Source organism: Olea europaea, unplaced genomic scaffold (assembly GCF_002742605.1).
Source record: "Olea europaea var. sylvestris unplaced genomic scaffold, O_europaea_v1 scaffold4463, whole genome shotgun sequence".
Taxonomy (NCBI): Eukaryota; Viridiplantae; Streptophyta; class Magnoliopsida; order Lamiales; family Oleaceae; genus Olea; species Olea europaea.
Window position 1 is genome coordinate 1 of NW_019262769.1, and position 22185 is coordinate 22185.

The 22185-nt window shown below is 33.4% G+C and overlaps 2 protein-coding genes across 2 annotated transcripts; both read left to right on the forward strand.

Annotated features, from left to right (window-relative positions):
• The first annotated feature begins 10108 nt into the window (after positions 1–10108).
• On the forward strand, positions 10109–12037 carry LOC111388009 (probably inactive leucine-rich repeat receptor-like protein kinase At5g48380). The gene is made up of 4 exons (XM_023012665.1): positions 10109–10760; positions 10863–10966; positions 11602–11761; positions 11847–12037. The coding sequence occupies exons 1-4, from the start codon at positions 10109–10111 to the stop codon at positions 12035–12037; spliced, it is 1107 nt and encodes a 368-aa protein (XP_022868433.1).
• Positions 12038–20379: 8342 nt separating this feature from the next.
• LOC111388010 (probably inactive leucine-rich repeat receptor-like protein kinase At5g48380) lies at positions 20380–22106 on the forward strand. The gene is made up of 2 exons (XM_023012666.1): positions 20380–20509; positions 21056–22106. Exon 2 carries the CDS (start codon positions 21081–21083, stop codon positions 21969–21971), a length of 891 nt encoding a protein of 296 aa, XP_022868434.1. The 5' UTR covers positions 20380–20509; positions 21056–21080; the 3' UTR covers positions 21972–22106.
• The last annotated feature ends 79 nt before the right edge of the window (positions 22107–22185 follow it).

Here is a 22185-nt window from a genome sequence, read left to right on the forward strand (position 1 = left end):
AAGGAGAAAAACAATATGAGAACCCAATGACCCTAAATACAATCATCCAAATTGAAAAGGGTAAAAAGATTATCAATTGTTATAAGCATCACTTGGCTCAACTATAATAGCAAACTCACATAGAGGAATAACATAAGAATTTGTGGGCTGAAAAGGCTTAATGTAAAGGAAAAATATATGAAGCCCTAGAGACTAACAGAGGAACTTCGAAAGACTAGGTGTTTTTGACATTCTTCTTCAAAACCTCTAAGAAATCTATATTTTATTCGGGTTTATATTTTCTAATAATATCGAAAACTCTGTTTTCCCTTTCTTGCATAGATCCTTCAAAGGAGGCTATTCTTCAAGGAGTAGAAACAAAAATAAAAGTCCTATCAAACGAGTCCTAACATGCAATTTTGCTAAATCCAATTAGTCTGAAAGCAAGAACAAAGCCGAAACCACAAAAGTAGTCAAATAACTATTCTGCACGTCATTATTTTGCAATTCGTTGCTCGAAGCAGGGCAAGTTAGTCTTTTGCTTAGGGACACGAACATAAAACAAGGATAATTATATTCTTACTATAGTTTATACTTGTTGTACCACATTTTAAATGCACTTAAGTCTTCAATCTTTTCTCATTATAACATAGATGTCCTCAAATTTTTTTCTTCATATTATATCCTCAACCTTCCATTAATTAGCATATCTTATCTTTGATAATAGCTTCCATCAAAAAATTTGTTAGGATTGCATAAAAAGACTTACCTAACTATGATATTTTGAAATAAACAAAAACAAATAAAGTGAAACAAAATATTTTCTCTCTTGATATTTGAACAGAAACCACCATCAAGGACATGATGCTCTACTTGATTTAATGTTGAAGATCAGAATTCAGAGAGAAAAGAAGAAGTTGAGGATACAAGTACTAGATTGAACAATTGTTTAATATCCCTAGTTAGATGTTGACTTACTACTAATATGCTCACAAATGAGAATTGATAAATTAGCTTAATTTAATTGTCTACTCAATCATATTTATAAATGATGCAAATCTTTTTAAGTAAGACATCTAATTTTGTTAACATGTTAATTGCTAGCTAAAGAAATAACGTTATTCATACAAAAGTTTATAAATTCTAACTCTTCCATATGACACATGCCAGACTTGGATAGTGATGTATATAGGGGTCGCAATGGGCCGAGTCGAGCCTTGGTCCATGAGCTTGTCGATTTTTTTTTTAAACCTCCACATTTATCAAAACTTAGGACTGATTGCTTAAATTTCGAGCAGGTAAAATAAAAAATTGTACACGAACAACTTGTTACGTATACAACTTTTTCAAAAAAATTAAAAGCAGTACTATGAAATAACAAAATTTATTAATATGATTAAATTAAATATCATTTACCTAAAGACATGCAATTTCGACATATTTTTCTTGCAGTCAAGAATGAGCGTCTTGCCAATTCTTTACGTAGATCAATGCTTCAAAAATATCTTCTTTCAGTCAGTTCTTGACATTATATAGAATCCTCATATCTGTACTAAAAGCATACTCCAAAGCTATAGTGCTAGTCGGAGGTGTTAGTATGTCTTTTGCAATCACACCATCGTCGTTCATACTTTCATTGGAATTCAATTGTTTCTTCTGAAATTTTTCTAAGTGATGCATTACTAGGCATACGATATAATCAATTAATTCAGTAGGCAATGAATTTGGACTTGCTTCCGACGTTTGATTATATGCGGTAGACATGCCAGAAGAACCTACCGCATTATAGCGATACATGTTAATGCCATCAATTAAATTCTGCATTTAAGCTTCGTCTTCTTCAAGATTGGCGGGAGGAGAAGGTGCAGAGGGTAGCCAATTATTATTTGCACTCATTTGTTTTACATATAATTCATACATTTCGCATAAAATTTCTTCTAAAATTCTATAAGTGATAGGCTTGTTAAAAGTTAAGACTTTTGAAATTTGATCGATTACAATTTTAGTACCTGATAAATTGTGTTGGGGTCCATGATATATGCCAAATGAAATAGCATAGGTAAGTCTTCTCAATATTTTTTACACTTTAATTCCATAGAAATTATAATTTCACTAAAAATTGGGTCATTTTTGTATTTACTAAAGGTCCTTGCAATGATATAAAAACGTTCAAGCGCCATATAGCAAGCATGATAGTACGCCCTAGATAATATTTGTAAAGTCATAAAAACTAGTCAAAATTTTTTTAATTTTAAAAGCTGACATCCAATTAGATTCGTTCAAAATAGTGTCATCATCATTTCTAATATGCCAATTGTTGTAAAATTCAGTTATTAAATGTTCATATCCTTTGCATGATTTCAATAATAAGTAAGTCGAGTTCCATCTATATCATACGTCACTATTAAATATTTTCATATCCTTCGTTCCAAATTCAGCACAAAATTCCTAGAATTCATGTTTTTTACTTGATGAAATCGTGATATATATTTAGTGCATCCCTAATTCTTTGAATTTTGTTCTTAATATATCTCAAAGCATCATACACAATTAAATAAAAAATATGACACAAACAATGAACATGAAATAAATGACTATCGAAATCAGGTTGCAGTACCCTAGAAGGCCAAAACGACCACTTTTGTTAAAAAATGAAGGAAAAAAGTGGCCGAAATGGTCACTTTTGTAAGGTTAGTTACCGTATATAGTGACCAAAATGGTTTGGTCACTGTAATGGCGAGCCATGCAGGCTAATGGCTTGCCACCATACCAGCCTGCGAACTGCTCACTCGTGGGGTGAGCCAGCACATCTTGAGCTTGTCAAAGTACGCGCTCGAGTAGCCCATGAGCCGACGAGCCATTCAGCTCGTTCACCACCCCTAGATGTATAGAACGGTCTACTAGGAATAACATGAGTCATTACAATAATAAGTTGATCCACAAAGTTAATGTTATCTTTATGTAGTTCATATCAAATTGAACACGATTTGTTTGATAATGTCGTATAGGGTTATTTACTATTTCAATCGTTGTCGTATATCAACAAAAGCACAATGGGGCTCTTCGGACCAAACCCAATCCCATCAAGAATAATTTTCAGCGATTTACATTTTCTATTTGCATGATGAAGAGCATGCCATTTGACTTCAAAATTAGATAATGATACTACATTTTGTCTATCCCTCTCCAAGTTACTAAATTGCCTCAGTAGGTGTTACATATGCCCACATAGACTTCCTATCCAATCTCGATACAGCAAATTTATAAATTATGTATCCCAAAATATATAGATGCCCGTGATTGGAGAACAGAACATAGAGGTTTTAAATATGCCAAGATACAATACGTTGCATTGATATGCTGGTCACTCTATGTATAAATTGACTCACAACACGGATTCCATGTGATCAATCAGGTCTCATATGAACAGATAGATCAACTTCCTTACAAGTTTTTGATATCTCTGTTTTGTCGGAGTTTGACTAGAATAGATAAATATACTATAGATTTTCTTAATAAAAGTGTCTACGGGCTCACAGGCTAAGTTACTCGTTTATGCCAAAAGATCTAGTTCACACTTCAATTAGGAGAGAAGAAGTCTTTGCTTGGACCTAGCCTTAATGTCTAAGAAATATTTTAGAACTTCAAATCATTCACTTCAAATTACTTGACTATATAGCTCTGAAGTTTATCAATCTCATTGGAGTTACTATAAAAAACAATCATGTTGTGGACATATACAATAAGAAAAATAATATCATCGCCATCTCTTTTATAGAACCAGAATTTGATCTACCAAAACCTGTTTAAAATCGTACTCCTTCGTCGAATAGGTTTACCTCCTAAACCAAGTCCTTCGTTAACTGTTTAAATCCATATATGGCATTCTTCACCTTCAATACCTTACCTCTTTGACGAGTAAATCCTAAAATCTATATATTCCTCTTATATCACAACACTGTAGATGAAGACATTCTTTATAAGAAATTGTTTTAATGGATAGCCAACACTAATTGCTTTAGATTGTATGAGACCAAAAGTGTTCGTATTGGTCACCGGAGCAAAGGTTGCCTAATAGTTGATATAAGCATGTGCAAAACATTTGGAAACGAGTATGCTGTCCCATCTGATTGTACATTACTTCACTGAAAACGCCAACTTACACCCCATTTTCTTCTTCTTCTAAGGTAACTTGATCATCTTTTAAGTAGAGTTATTTAGAGAGCCTTCATCTCATCTAACATAGAATACTTCTACTTAGGATCTTCACGAGCTTTCTAGAAATGATGAAAAATAACATAGAAGAAAACTGAGGGGCAAAGCCAGGGCAAGTTTTGGTCAAGCTATGATTCGAATATAATTAGATGCGTGATACACAATATACAAGAAATTTAGGTATGTTTAATTGCAAAGATGGAATTTATATGAAATTGCCTAGAAATTATTTTGCATAGAAATTGTTAATTAAATGTGTTTGATTGATTTTATTTTTAACTTAAAAAAATGTTATACTTCTATTTTTTATTGGTAAGAAAATGGGAGTGAGAGGGAGTAGATGAAATAGAAAAAGAGAGTAAATTACTTGGAAATAAAAGTCTACTCTCCCGAAATAAAATATTTTTCTTGTTTTCAAGACCAAAAGTAGAAAAATATTTTCTATAGAAAAAAATCAATCAAACAGTATAAAAGTAGGAGTTTAGGTAGAAAAATGATACTTTTTTATGAAAAATATTGGCATTCAAATACACTCTTAGAGAAATATAACCTGACAAATTATTAAAAATTGTGAAATCGGTATCTCCTGCCTTGATTCGTGATGAGTTGAACTACAATTTTTATGTCTATTTATTAAATTGTAGAAAAAGGTAGAACTAAAAAGGAAGAATTTAGAAAGACATAATTAAATACTATTTTGTGGTTTCAAGGTAGAATTTAATTCTGCCTTGTGAATCTGTGGGATAGCCAAATGGCTTTCCCTCAATGATTTTGTTTATTCATTGAGTTTTTTTTTTTAATATTAAATTGGCCTACTGTCAATTGTGGAACTATATCTAGAGCATAGACTAGCCCGTTGGTTACGGTATGATAGCTCAAATCGATCTACTATGAATTTGGGTTTCATCGGATGAGCCTAGCAGTTTAAAGTCGATTCCCGCCTATCTTTGCACCTTTATTCTTGATTAATTGTGGAGGAATCATCCTATTGTGTTGTAGTATCATCAAGGAAAGTGTCAGAATTTGGTGAGGTTCCAGCAATATGATACGAGTTTGGAGGGAGTTCAATAGTATCCTCATATTTTCTCCTTGTATATTGGAACCACCTGGTGACCTTTCACTCCTAATTTTAGTTTCTATTTACCCAATATCCACAACCTCTTATTCCGACACGACACTCGTTCCTCTTACTTACTACTAATCTCTCTTAAAGAAGAATAAAGGGAATATTTAAGAGCGCAAAGATCAAGCTTATCCCTAAGCTTAGTATGCAACGAACATAACATTTGCAACCAAACAATTTAGGACTGAGATTTCTGGCCCAGAGAATCGATCGAAATCATGACAACATACCTAGTCAATAATACAAGCATGCAAGTAGTTTATAAGAAAGACTACAGTCGTGATAGTTTCAGCCCAAATATATTTTGTATATATAGCATAAGGTCTTTCCCACCTCTAGGATAGGCTTATTCTTACACTCTTCTATGTTGTTATATTGTGGTATGTAGGCACATGTTTTCTGGTAAAGGATACCTTGTTTTGTGAAAAAAGTTATTTAAAAATTGATTCACAAATTAGCAACTGTTGCCAGAATGAAACACTCGAAACCATTAATTAAATAGGATGGCAATCATTTAAAAAATAGTGAGGAATAACATGTATGACATCACTTTGAGATTCCAACAAACCTACCTATCCAGTCCATCCTACCTCATCCTAAAACAATCTTCAACAAAATATAGAAAGTATTTATGACCTGACATAACAGAGTAGGGAAGGGTCCTCAAACATCAATGTTAATGCAAGTAAAAGAAAACGAATTTTTATTAACAACAATTTTAAAAGGCACACTATTGTAGAGTAGAAGTAGAGATGTTTTGAAACAATCTAGGAAACACACATTCTATATAAGAAAAAAGATGGATGTCCTAAATGGCAATGTCATAGCACAATTTTCTCCCTAGCAAATATTTTACAACACTACTTGAAAACCTCTACCACATTCTGATTGCAACTCACTTGCCCCTTCAAGTAGTAACGACCTTTCCTTTCTCTACCGATGCGAAATGTCATCTTCGTTACATTGTCCTGAAACACACTATGGATAGAGTAAAATGCTACGGAACAATTAAGATGCTTGGTGATTTTGTTAATCTATTAAAGGCCATGAGAGAGAGTATGAGAGACTGAGACACTCTCAGCCCCTAAAATTTGGCATAGGAGCCCAGTTAGCAACTTGAATAAGCTTAACATGTGAGCATATAAGCGAATCAAGGATGAGTTGCTAATCATATAGTCAGTGGCCTTGGAATCAATAACTTTAGTGTTAGTAGTAGAAAAAATAAGAGCTCTACCACATTCTGATTGCAACTCACTTGCCCATTCAAGTAGTGAAGACCTATTCTTTCTCTACCAGTGCTAATCGTTATCTTCGTTACATTGTCCTGAAACACACAATGGATAGAGTAAAACGCTACAAACAATTAAGGTGCTTGGTGATTTTGTTAATAGATTAAAGGCTATAAGAGAGAGTAGGTGCATATGAAATAGAAGTTATAGATAGAGTGGGAGAGAGTGAGACATTCCTAGCCCCTGAAATTTGGCATAGGAACCTAATTAGCAACTTGAACAAACTTATCATGTGACCATTTGAGCGATTTAAGGATGAGTTACTAATCATATGGTAAGTGGCCTTGAAATCAACAACTCTAGTGCTAGCAGTAGCAAAAATAAGAGCTCAGCCAGAATTACTTCTATGAGGAGATACTCGAGATACATGAGAAGCATAAGATGGAGAGGTGTCAATTGCTTTAGTCAAATATTTTTTCAAACTAGGGATTCTAGCTTCAGCTACCACAATGAACAAAATTGAACACTACCAAAAATACAGACAATGGAGTGATTTTGTTAATAGATTAAAGGCTAAAAAGAGAGTAGGTGCAAATGACATTGAAGTTATAGATAGAGTGGGAGAGAGTAAGACATTCCCAGCCCCTGAAATTCTGCATAGGAACCTAATTGGCAACTTGAACAAACTTAACATGTGAGCATTTGAGCGATTTAAGGATGAGTTACTAATCATATGGTAAGTGGCCTTGAAATCAATAACTCTAGTGCTAGCAGTAGCAAAAATAAGAGCTCAGCCAGAATTACTTCTATGAGGAGCTACTCAAGATACATGAGAAGCATAAGATGGAGAGGTGTCCATTGCTTTAGTCAAATATTTTTTCGAACTAGGGATTCTAGCTTCAGCCACCACAATGAACAAAATTGAACACTACCAAAAATACAGACCATGGAGGACCAAAATCTTTTATACAGCACAAGGACCACACTAGGGAGCAACCTATGCCTCGGTCGACCATTATAGAGGGTCGCCCAACAAAATGAGAAATCACACCCATGTGAATAGTAACATAGTGAACAATACGTATGAACAATAATTGGTGAACGGTGAATAATAACTAGTGATCATTAAATAACAATTAGACAACAGTGCTCATGAACAATAACTGTCGAATAACTCACAAAAATTGAATGCTTGACAAACAATCCGGTTTAAGGAAAGAATTGGATCTGATGCCAAATTAAGAGTTGACAGATGGGCTGATTCATCTATCTAATCATATTTATACAATATTCAAATCTTATTTAAGGTAAAACCCTAATCCTATTATTGTTGACCTCTAAAAATACGCCAATAGATCCCAAGGGTTTCCGCATCCACGTAAACCTGGTTCTTGCACATTAGGACTAACCGTTAGCTACACGTGGCTTCCTCCATTGGTAGTGGAGTTGGCCGCGCGCAATTCGACAGTCAAGTTAGTTGAAGTAATAAGTATATGAGTGTGGGATGTGCTTTAACTCCAATGTAAAATGGGGGTCGACTTTGGGGAGAATACGTGATAACAACAGTAATGATAGAAAAATTATAGTTCGAAAGTTTAAACTTGAATTGCCTGTGGAATGACACAGTGTGTAAGCTTTTATAGCAGGATAGGATGAATACTAACCCTAGGATGGAAGAATACGTGGCCTCATCCATGTCTTGTCGAATGTATCAATCAATCATGAGCATTTAATGCTATTACCATTTTGTTACATTTAAATCCGATACATGGCTTAGACTTAACCTGATTCGCTGGATAGGACGGTGGTAGCAGTGAATTGTGACATCAATCACATACTAAGGATTACATAAAAGATCTCCTACTAGGCCCTTTGCAGCCTCATCCTATCATGAGGGTTCAGTTCTTTATATGAGGTTGACTTAGTCGAATGGGTTCGACTTTCCATATGGGTTTGATCTCTTCATAGGGGTTCGGCCAAACTGCCTCTTGGGCGGAACGTGAGGTGCAGGCTTAGGTTTATCTGCCACGTAGGATCCTCTCGAGCTTCATCAGATGAGACGTAACAATTACCATGTTAATTCCTAACTAAATAAGGAACATTATTTACACTAAAACTTGTACATTCTGGTTCTTACTTTAGTTTTGTAACCTTCGGTAGCCTTTCAGCTAGCGATTGCATTTCCATCTCTAGCAATGAAAGTATTTAAGCTAGGGCAATGCTACACATGTTTTGTCTCTCCTCAACATGCAAATGTGATGAATGCTAACTTTCGCTGCCATCGAATACCCAAGAGGATAAGATAAAGACATCGATTGAAGTGTTTCGCCACCATTAGGTCTCATGGATGAAAGTTGAACTTGTGAGACATTTGTATGACCGCCAGTTAACCAATTATCACGGTGACCTTCAAATGAATGTGATACCACCTTTATTTCAATTAAAAGTTCTAATAAAAATTTATGAATCAATAATAGTCCCTGTTTTGTTTAGTTAAAAATATAGATAAAAGTCTATTTAAATTCAACAATTATTTGTAACCGTACATTTTATATGCCACAACAATTTTATAAACTATTCAATCACATATTTAATCAACTTTTTTAAAAATTTACAAAATCTAATTTTTAGTCTTCTATGGAAAATATAACCCAGTAACTCTTGGATTTACCCCCAAATACTTTTCCCCATTCTAGATGATGTTACACTATCATAGGCATCATCTCCTAAAGTATGAGCCTCTGAACTCCGAGATTGTACATCAAAATCAGACTCATTTTTGAGAATTATGGTATTATCAAACAAATTAAACGCTTAAAAAATAAACTAAGGTTGCGTTTGATTGCAAGCATAGAATTTGTATGGAAATAAAATAAATTTTAGGTAATTCAATTGCCTAAAATTTATTTGCATGAAAATTGTCAATTAAATGTGTTTGATTAATTTAATTTTCAACCCAAAAAACGTTATATTTGTCCTTTTTTATTGGTGGTTAGATGAGAGAGTGTGGATAGAAGAGAGAGAGAAAGAGAGAGTGAATTCCCTGAAAAATAAAATTATATTTCCCCTAAAAAAATATTTTTCTTGATTTTGAGGAAAATATGATTACGTGACTAAAAGTAGGAAAATAATTTCCATGAAAAAAATTGACAATCAAATAGCACAAAAATAAAAATTTGGATAGAAAATATTAGCAATCAAACGCACCATAACATCATACAATATTAAGTCCCTCTTTTGGCGGGAATTAAAATAAAATCTTTAGCAGATTTTGATAGAAATTAATGAAATGTGTGGTCGAAAAATTGTAAAGTCCATGAAATATATAAATAAAATTAATTGTTGATTTGACTTAAATTAAAATTTTAATTTTAATTTTTTTTTTTACAGAAAATGGCTAAATCTACTCTATTGAAACAATAACAAGTATGAAATTGGATTTAATCATTACATTCATTTTCTAATTTAACTTGTTTCCTTTAGGATGTTGTGTTAATTTCATTTTTTTTCCTGTTCAAATTTGAATTTGTTTCAGATTTATATACTCAGGTTCTTGTGGGTTATGGCTGGTTTTTTCACGAGGAAGACATTCGATTTTAGAGTTCTCTTGACTCTCGTGAAATTTTTTCTTCAGTTGATTGTGAGAGGATCTTTTACCTACTCATCTGAAAGTGATGTTGAATGCCTCGAAGCTACAAAAGATTCTTTGGGAGACCCAAATGCTTACCTCACAACTTGGAACTTCGATAACAAGACTGAAGGTTTTATATGTAACTTTACTGGAATCGATTGTTGGCATCCGGACGAGAACAGGGTCTTGAGTATTAGGCTTGGGAATATGGAACTTGAGGGGCGGTTTCCTCTTGGTGTTGCTGGTTGTTCATCCTTAACTAGCTTAGATCTTTCTAATAACACGATTTATGGAAATATTCCGAATAATATCTCTAACATACTTGGATTTTTGACAAGTCTTGATCTCTCGTCCAACCAGTTATCTGGAAAGATCCCTCTGAATCTTGCAAATTGCACTTATTTGAATGTTCTAAAACTTAACAACAATCAGTTGTCGGGCCAAATCCCTGCTAAGATTAGTCAACTCAATCTGTTGAAGGAATTTAGCTTGGCAAACAACAAATTGACCGACCAAGTTCCACAATTCAGTAGTAATGCTACTATTTTGCCTGATAGCTATGCCAATAATGCAAGACTGTGTGGCAAACCTTTGCCTCCTTGCTGAGATTCTTCAAAGAAAACTAATAGTGCAGCAATTGTTGGGGTGACTTTTGCAGCTCTTGTTGGAATTGGCATTTGCATAGGCATGTTTTTCTATTTGCACAAGGCGCTCAGAAAGAAGGAAGAAGAAGATCCTAATCTGGGCAACAAATGGGCAAAGAGTATCAAGGATGCCAAAGCCATTAAGGCAAGATACATTTACATTTTATTGGGGTTTCCTCTCTCTGCATATAATAATTATTGGGATGCTTGTTGCAACAGTACTCAAACTTACAAAAATAAAGCACGTGGGTCCCAATCAATTTTTCCGGTCTATAGATCCCTAAACTTTCATATTCGGTGTACATTGGTCCCTACATGATGGAAAATGACTTTTTTCCCCTGTCAAGCAGTCACATTCTTGCTTATTTGAGTGTTATTTTAGCCAACAACCTCCATTCCCTCAATAACAATGAAATGGGAGAAGACAATGGCCAAATGTGAGCACTCTATTTTCCCTTTTTAACTGTTTGAGAGAAAGGGAATGGGTTGACAAAAATAACCCTTAAGCATGTTATCGTGAGCAAAGTAGATGACTATGTGATGGAATGATTGACAGTTTCCTTCTGTTGACCAATGTGCACAAACCTTAACGACAAAAATTATAAATTACATTAGGGATCGGTGTGCTGTATTTGTCAAAATTTAAGGACCGTGGTTTCATAATTCCCAAAATTATTTTGCCGAATTCATAATTTTGGTGTCGCTTTAGATGAATTCTTTCTTCTCATAATTATATTTTCCTTACAAGGAATTACAAATAGTCATATTTCTTGATTCCAGCATTCGATGTTTGAGAACTCAGCTTCTGAAATTAAATCGAGTGATCTCATGAAGGCGACTAATGACTACGGTAAAGAGAATATATTTGGGTTTGGAAGAATAGGGACAATGTACAAGGCTGAACTTGAAGATAGCACCTGCTTCATGGTGAAGGGATTACGTAGTACTCGATACTCAAACTGTGATTTTTCATCTAAGATGGCTAGACTAGCAAATGTGAAACACAATAACTTGTGTGCTGACAGATCCTAAAGAGAGGCCTACCATGTTTGAAGTGTACCAATTTTTGAAAGCTATTGGACAACGGTATAATTTCCCAACAGAAGATGACATCTTGCCATCGGACCATGGTGATGCTGATCAACTAGTCGAACTTATCGTCTCTCGAGATCCATGGAGATCTACGAAAAGATGTAGTGACAATTACGATGAGTGAAATCATAATTCATATAGGATTATCTGTTTTGTTGGTCTTCCAAGGTCATCTACTCAAACGATTACTTGTCTTTGACTGTGCAATATCTCATTATTGAGCCATAGAAGCAAACTCAACAATCCTCTTCGATAATATCTTGGTTCAGTCAGGAATCTGGATAGTACATATCCGATTTGTGTCATCCTCTTATGTTTGGATTATTGCAGTGTTTATTTTGTATCTTCTGTTGGGGAATACACCGATTATATGCATATTATATTCATAAAAACATACCATTTATTTGCGTAAAATCGAAACGTAATTTCGACTTACCAAAATAGAATTTGAGAAACAAAATAGTAATAGTTACTGAATCCGAATGCATGAATATAGATTCATCTTTTTCGATTCTTGAACGAAAGCAAGTTATTCTTTGAATCAAACCTCGCAGAACAAACATGTAAATAATGTTAATCAGTTTCTAAAATCAAATCATAATTAAGAGAAATCATGAAGGAAGAAATATGCAAGTGATGAATTTTTGATCGAGGCAAGTGTTTGACACTTGTCCTTAAGATGAATTTGCCCCGCATCGGTGCTAACAATTTTTCGACAATCATTCCCCAAGATACAACGACCACGTCAAGCCATAGGAGCACTCCAAATGGCTTCGACCAGCGAACTCGAACGGAATTCCCTCTCTACCAAGGAAATGCATGAAAATGCTATGGAATTAGAAATGAGAGAATTGCAAGAGGAGAATGAATGATCAATGCAGTTGGTGTATCCAAAACCATGTCCATAGGGTTTTATTTATAGATGTAGAAATGGTACAAATGAAGTAGTGTGGGTTAAAACATGCATCCTTTCAAAAAGTTGCAACATTTGGCCAAAACCTGCATCCTTTCGAAAAATTGTAACACTTCATTTCTTCCAACTTTGGTCCGCAATTTCTTATTCATCCGGAATTGGTTTCGAGATTTCAAATATACCACGATGATCTACTCGACGATTAGAATAAGCTGATCTATTTACTTTTTTAATTTGATCATTGGATCAAATCCGAATATTTGGTCGAAATCGACACGTAGTCACACCTTTTCATTTTCCACTTTTACACACCTTTTCATTTTCCAATTTTCGGTTAATTATTTGAACCAATTCCTACAATCCCTCACATGAATGGAAATTGGGTAAGCATATGCAAATGCAATGATATGATATAATGTAGAGAGGGTGCAAAAAAAACACTGCATCAGGGAAGGTAGCTTATGGCTTTGAACCTCCCTTAGTGAAATACCATTGGACTTGCTGGGCTAATTGGTGAACGTGATGTCTTAAACCATTCAGCCTTTAGTGTAAGTCAAGACAATGATACTCACACAATGTCTTCCCTAAACCATTCATGGTTTTCACGACTTGGTTCATTTTGACCCTGAACCCTTCTTGGTTCTACGAGTGTTTAGAGAATTTAAGCCTTGAATAATTCTCATTAAAGCAGCCACACTTCACATTCACATAGGTGACCTCCTATTAAGAGTATTCCGCCCTACTCCACTTGACTTAATCAAGATATAAGAATCATTAAAAAATTATCTTAACGTCTTGCAACTCTATAGAAAACACTTTAATATCATAGGAATGAGTTAGGAAATTATTTTGCTAAGTGCTTCATGGAATCCTCATAACTTAGTTGTCCCTTTGAACCAAGATCTTGGGATCTCCAGTTAACAAGGTATGATTACCATTAGAAGGACTCTAACGTAGTAGGCTTCAATCCCATTCCCTTCGATATGCATTCTTCTTGATATCTCTTTGTAAATCTCTTTTAAAGGTACCACAAGTTTACATCATTGAGATCAACTGCTTAATGTTATTATGTCTATGATTTATACGTCTAGATCTACCATTACATGTGACTTAGTGTCTTATCAAATATAGCTAGCCAACGATTGATTTATTTGATAGATACAAATTGTCGCAACCAAGAAATCTTTTCATGAAGCTATATGCCTCATTAGCTTTATCAATTTCCAAACACGGTTGGAGGATTTCTATCAAACACTACACTAGTCAATCACTTTTACTAGTGGATTTCAGAATCATGGGTATTCAATATCATCATTGAAACATTACCATGCATTTGGACTTTATGAATATTCTTCATATATAACCAATTTTTCTTGCATGTCTAAACAAACGCCATAATCAGCCTTACAACCCATTTCATCCGCTTTAAACTTAGTATATATCATCCTTATAATTAGTATAAGTGTTTTTTATCTTTCTACCTTTATAGATATCGTTCTGTGATTATAAGATATAAGCAAAGGTAACTGTTAAACTGAGTTACGCCCACAATTCTTCAATTAGGAATACATATGCAATTTAGTAATATTGCATCCACAAGTTTTAAACTTTCCATTTCAAATTCAAAAGTATTAAATTTAACCCCCCACATTCTTGGGTTATACTTGAATTTAGAATTCAGCAACTCTTTTATAGTTCTATTCATTTATCTCTTAGATAATATCCGTATCGGATGTTTCGTGAAAGTCTATGTACGTTCAAAGTAGTGGTCATCAACTTGCATATAACATACGTCAATCTAATTAATTTTGATCATCCAAATTAAATCAAGGCCATCATATGGACCAACAATGCTTTCAAAACATATACCAACTTAATTGGTGTCATGATTGAAGTTAAATTCAACAATAAAGAGGGTTAAGCATTGCAAGATATGCAACTTATCACATTTGTGACATTTATGACATTTCACATGATAGTTTCATTTTTTGTCAAATAATAAGGTACATATTCACCTTATTCATCATATTCAAACTTGAACGAACGAATCAACCATAGGTTGAAAAGTTGTGTTCTTCAAGAGGCACAAACCTACAAAAGGACACATCTCTTGAATTAATCTTTATGAAGAGACACAACCATTGAAAAATAATCATGCCAAAAGTCATGATTATTCTTATGAAAGGACGCACATTTTCATCTAAATTGATCGTAGAATATTTCAAATAATTAAGTGGCTTAGTTCTCATAACTAAATAATTATATCCACTTAAATCATCTCACTTAATTCCATAGGATTAAATGAGGCTATCAACATTAATCAAAGTTAGTATAATTTCAACAAGATATGAAAATTTAACCAACTAGACAATTTTAACCAAAAAGGTCTATCCAAAATCCAAACGCTTGTATGGATTCATCAAATGAATACACTAATCCGCTTCACATGATTATCATATAGATACCCAACAAAGTTGCATACTTAAAATAAATGCATACTCATGACATTACCGTTATGGGCATATTTATCAGTTAATATATGCCTTCTCATGCAAGTAATATATTCAAACACATAATGATTTGCCATAGGAAGAGAACAAAAATTATTTGGATGATATACGTATAAACTAAAAGTAAGGAATTCTGCACAAACTATAAATTTCAGCATTACTAGATTTTGAAAAAGTCAAAGCCAACATGTTTTGAACAATTAAAATTATCCTAACATGCATCTTTCGCAGGTTTAGTAAATTTATTTCTTGATAACTTTGAATTGATGCAGTTTAAATATAAAGGAACGCAATGGTTAGCATATAAAATTCACAATGTCCAAGTGCAATTTGACTTTACAAATCATTTTACATTTATATACTATCTGGATAGATATTTCATGCTACACAATTCAAACGGGTCACACCATTTTAGAAATTAAAAAATGTTTTTAATTTGGAAAGATACATTTTTCCATATAGCATGCATACTATTTGTTTACAAATAGTTAACAAGATTTTACCAACCTTTCCAATCAAAATTCCTGACACAAATTATCTTTTAATATAGATACACTTTAGATTAAAAGAGTGCCAACAAATAAAACTTATAGATGAGACTACCAACAAATACAATATACAAACACGTATGCACCGGTTCATGAATATCATATGTATTATGAATTTCACAACTAATTATCATATAATATGGTGCATCAATTTGAGATTTTCCACTTTGATCTCTGAATATTAGAATTTCTTCTAATGGGTCAAAACCAGAATCTGCATTATATCATGCAGGATTGAATAATATCAGATTGTTTGTCCACAAATCAACTTGAAATATATTGTAATGAATTCAACATATAAATGAATGATTCTAAGTTATAGAATCACTATCGATTTTGTTATAATATACAGATTCATTACACATGAATTTCTCTAGTTAAACTGTTGTGATAGAACATTTACCAGAATTATGATAAGTCAAAATTCTGTCTTATGATTTTATTCATGTAGTATCTTGATTTTGATTGCAAATAAAATATAATATGCATAAGAAAATTCATCTTAAGATTGTTAGGGAATACACCGATTATGTACATATTATATTCATAAAAACATACCGTTTATTTGCGTGAAATCGAAACGTAATTTCAACTTACCAAAATAGAATTTGAGAAGTAAAATAATAATAGTTACCGAATTCGAATGCATGAATATGGATTCATCTTTTTCGATTCTTGAACGAAAGCAAGTTATTCTTTTGAATCAAACCTCACAGAACAAACATATAAATAATGTTAATCAGTTTTTGAAATCAAATTATAATTAAGAGAAATCAGAAAATGAAGGAAGAAAGATGCAAGTGATGAATTTTTGATCGAGGTAAGTGTTTGACACTTGGTTCTTAAGATGAATTTGCCTCGCATCGGTGCTAACGATTTTTCAACAATCATCTCCCAAGATACAATGACCACGTCAAGCCATATGAGCACTCCAAATGACTTCGCCCTGTGAACTCGAACGAAATTCTCTCTCTATCAAGGAAATGCATGAAAATGCTATGAAATTAGAAAGGAGAGAATTGCAAGAGGAGAATGAATACTCAATGCAATTGGTGTACCCAAAATCATGTCTACAGGGTTCTATTTATAGATGTAGAAAGGGTGCAAATGAAGTAGTGTGAGCTAAAACATGCATCTTTTCAAAAAGTTGCAACACTTGACCAAAACCTATATCCTTTTGAAAAGTTGCAACACTTCATTTTTTCCAACTTTGGTCCGCAATTTTTTATTCATCTGGAATTGGTTTCGAGATTTCAAATATACCATGACGATCTACTCGACGAGCAGAATAAGTTGATCTATTTACTTTTGTAATTTTACCATCGGATGAAATTCGAATATTTGGTCGAAGTTGACACATAGTCACACCTTTTCATTTTCCACTTGGATAATTATTTGAACCAATTCCTACATCTTTATCCCAACTAGAAATATAGTATATGTAGAGTTCTAATCTGGAGTATTATTTTATGTGCTGAAATAGCTTTATTATTGTTTGTGTAAAACGTGTTTGCATGTTTCTAACAAAAATTCAAATTATAAAACTTACATGAAATCATCAAAAGAAGGTTGAATCACTTGCCTTTTGTTCACTTCTCTTTTGCACTATTTTATACTCACTCCTTGGTTGGAAATTCGATCACAAAGGAAAGAATTTGATAGCCACAATCCAAGAACCCAATTTGAGATGATATACTTTCCAAAATCAAGCCACACCCTCAAGGCTTTTTCTTTCCTTTTTTTTTTCATAAGAATTTTGTATTTTATTTTCATATTCTTTGATGTGGAAGTTATGAATGGGAGTTATTGTGGGATGTTGAGTTTTAAATTTAATTTTCTCAACTTCATCGACTTCTCCCTCCAATAACATTCTCATATAATTCAGGTCGGCTCAACCTACATGGACGATCCATTTTCTTCCAACATCATTCACCGCACATGATGTGACCTGATTCTAATATAATATTAATTATATTTATCTCAACTGCTCTAAGTTCATAGAGGTAAATGAATCGGGCGGTTAACGAGTTAATTTAAGAGCATTCAACACTATACATCTATTAGGGATATATTGCAGCTCAAGAAAAGGAAATATATTTTTTTGCTATACCCTAAATATATTTTGTAACACCAAATTGAGTATTAATTTTGACCCCTCAAATTATTTTAGAACATACTCAACTTTCTTATTTATAATGTATTCACAATTGTGTCTCAAAATTCAAATAGCTAACACAATTGTCCAATCGATGAACACAAACTGTGTTAGATAAAATAGTCTTCTTTCTCTACTTGATTCCCTTCATTGTAAGTCAGCTGCTTTCCTAAACATGTTCCATCAAATCGAATCAACCATAGTTATTGGCAACATATTAAAGTAGCAACATCGAAATAAAATTTTGAGAAATAATCAAAAGTCATAAGGGTATATAAGTGAGGTAATATGTGTCTCAGAGACTCATACAATGAAGAATTAGGGATCAATTCTTTCACTTCTCATCGGTCATTAAAGCGCACATGTGGTATGAAACACGTTCTACGATATTTTCTTCCTTTCTTAAACCTATTTTTCTCAAACAATTGAAGGGGGCAAGATTGAATAATTCAACCACACAACTTCAAGAAGGCAAAATTTGAAGACACCAAAAGGAGGCAAAAAAAACATCAAGGAAGAAGATTAAAGACTTCCCAAAAGACTAGGTTTTTTTTTTTTTTTTTTTTTTTTTTTTTTTTTTATCCTTTTCATTATGTTATTTATTATGAATTGTATGAATTTCATGTTCCATATCATGAACTAAATAATTTATCTAGGGTTTGATGTAGCCGAACTTGATTTTATGGTTTGATGATTTTATAATTATTGCTTTTGATTTTCCTGCATATATTTAATTGTGTCATGATTTAATGCTTTCAATTACCTGATCAATAATTGAATAAATAGATGCTAATCAATTCCGACACTCGAGAGAGGGAAATTTAGAAGTGATCATAAGACTGACACAACAACATAGGCTTTATGGGTTTCGAGAGAAAGTATAAAATCTGTGAAACTTACTCCATTAAAGAATTGGGACTTATATAAATTCTTGATTTTCAACTCGGAATAGAGATATTGGAATTAGAATCTAGATTAATTTCTATCCGAAACTCGAGAGAAGGGAGATATTAGGATTCTTGCTTTTAAATATGAAAAAATTAATTTGAACAATTGGAAATCGTTGAATCATAATTGAGAGTAAGGTGAAATTAATCCCTAGGCCTTTTCATATTGATAATTTACATTCATCAATTTTGTCCCAACGAATCACATTACATTAGTTTAAAAAATCCATCCATTCATCTGAATAAAGTAGAAATTTCACAATTATAGTACTTAGTGAGAATTAAGCCCCCGTTTGGCCCCCATTATTTTTTATTATAATGAAGGGAATAGTATTTTTTTTGAAAAATGGATGGTTGTAAAAGAATGAAAATTTTTCGATTTACGTGTAATATTATTTTATTAAAAATTATGTGGTTGAAAATAGGAGAGAGAAAATTTTAATTTAATTTGATGAGATTTAATGGTGGCCAAACGAGGGCTAAATTACGATTCCTGTGGGTTCGACACTCTTAACTTCTATACTATATTATAGAACTTGACACCGTACACGTGCGGTAATTTCATGTTGTGAAAAACGTGTGGCACATATGATTTAAAATTTGCATACGTGATATCCAAACTTAATCTGCCTAATTTGGCACCCAAACACTTTATTAGATCTTATTGATGTTTAAATCTTTAAACATTCATTTCTAGTGCTTGTAAGTTCCCACGGATAGACATCCTCAACCTATAATTAGCATTATATAATGACTTATCTTCTCTAATTATATTCAGTACCTCCATCGGACTTCAATTTGATTATTATTTTGTTAAGTTGACTTTTTAACCTCAATTGGCTATTATGGGAAGCCATGAGGTTTGATGAAAAACACGCCGAAAATAAAAGTTAAGTATCTATTACCAAAAAACAATTGATTAAGGATACAAATACAATTTAGCGAAAATTGTAGCAGTGGTACCAAATCTTTCGTTTATTAGCAGACTTTGTCCAAATCTTTAGTTTGTGCCTTCGTGAGTACCAAGCCTTTGAAAAACTCGTACTTGGAGTTCAAATGGATGGTTTTTGTTAGTTTGACCGTTAGTTTACCCAATAACTTGACTTTGACCAATTGTAACAGGGGTAAAATTGTAACTTTGAATTAAACTTTAAAAAAAAAAAAGAAACAAAAAATCACGCGACAAAAGTAGAGAAAAAACTTGGAGAAAAAATAAATTTTTAAATAATGGGCACGAACAGAGCTTAAATCACACGACAAAAGTAATGATCTTAAAGATTTTATATTCTCATATTTTTAAATATTATTTTTATAGTGCATGTTTGGAAATTTGTAAATAACGTCTATTGCACGTTCAATGACTAGTAAGTAACAAAATGTGCAAAGTCAAGCTCTTTGGTCGTTTGCCCATTCTACACTGCCCTCATCTATTGTTTGTTTGGAATCCCATTTATAGTCTCCCGGTCTCCTCCCAAGCTCCCACTGGACATCAATATCCAAGCATTCACATTTAACACTCCCTGGTATTATCTTTTCTTATTCCCTTTCTTGTTAGGCCTTTTTCTTTTTATTGTTGTTTCCATATGAGCATATCTGTATGTACGCGTGTATTTCTGAGTTCTTTATCGTTTATACTTCGCATAATTCTGCTGGTGGGCTTCGTTGTCTTTAAAAAAGATATGTGGTTCTTTTTTTTTTTTTTTTTCCTTGAGTTATTGTGGAAGTCACAATAAGGGCTTCTTGATTTTTGAATTTTCCTTGAGTTATTGTGTAACAAATTTAAACAATATGTTATAAATAACATAACAAAAAATAAAATTAGTAATAGAATTAAGAGAGTTAAATTGAGAGACTTTGAGAATTTCTGAGAGATTACATCGGTTGTGGCAATGAAATGAGGATTTGGTGGTATTTATGGGATTTCTTTTAACTTAACATGACAGTTTGCCATGTAAAATAATGTTGGTCATTACATTCATTTCTAATTTTCTTGTTTACTCTGCTGTAAGCTTTTAGAATGTTTTGTTGAGTTTTAAATCTGTTCGTGTTGAAAGTTGAATTTGTTTCAGGTTTGTAGACTCATTTCTTGAGGTTATGGCTGCTTTTTCTGTGAGGATGACGTGGGATTTTCGGGTTTTCTCAACTCTTATAAGCATTTTATTTCTGTTGCTTGAGAGGGCGTCCTTTACCTACTCTGCTCAGAGTGATGTTGATTGCCTCCGAGCTATAAAAAATTCTTTGGAAGACCCTTCTAATTACCTGAAATCTTCTTGGAATTTCAATAACAATACTGAAGGCTTTATTTGTGAGTTTTATGGGGTTGGTTGCTGGAAGCCAGACGAGAACAGTGTCTTGAATCTCCGGCTAAGTGGCATTGGACTTAAGGGCGAGTTTCCTCTTGGTGTTGCAGGTTGTTCATCCTTGACTGGCTTAGATCTTTCTTATAACGAGATTTATGGAAAAATTCCGAATAATATCTCTAGGATACTTGGATATATGACAAGCCTTGATCTCTCATCCAATCAGTTATCCGGAGAGATCCCTGTGGATCTTGCGAATTGCAATTATTTGAATGTCATTAAACTTGATAGTAACCAATTGTCAGGCCAAATCCCTGCTCAGATTAGTCAACTCAATCGATTGATGGAATTTAGCGTGGCAAACAATAGATTGACCGGCCAAGTTCCACAATTTAGAAATGCTACTTTTCCTCCAGATAGTAGCTATGCGAATAATTCAGGACTATGTGGCAATCCTTTGCCTCCTTGTCGAGATTCTTCAAAGAAAATTATTATTTCAGCCATTGTTGGGGCGACTTTTGCAACCTTCGCTGTTGGCATTGGCATTGGCATAGGCATAGGCATGTTCTTCTATTTGGGTAAGGCGTCCAAAAAGAAGAAATCCAAAAAGAAGAAAGAAGAAGATCCGATGGGCAACAAATGGGCAAAGAGAATCAAGGATGCCAAAGCCATCAAGGCAAGATAAGTTTACATTTTATCGGGATTTCTTCTTTCCATGTATAATAATTATTGGGATATTTGTTGCTACAGTCCTCGAACTTACAAACATAAAGCACCTGGATCCCAATCAATTTTTCTGGTCTATAGATCCCTAAACTTTAGCCCGATGTCCCGGCTTCCCGCAGGTATAACAGTTGCCTTTGAACCGTTTTGCATTGTTGACTTTTTCTTTGTCCATA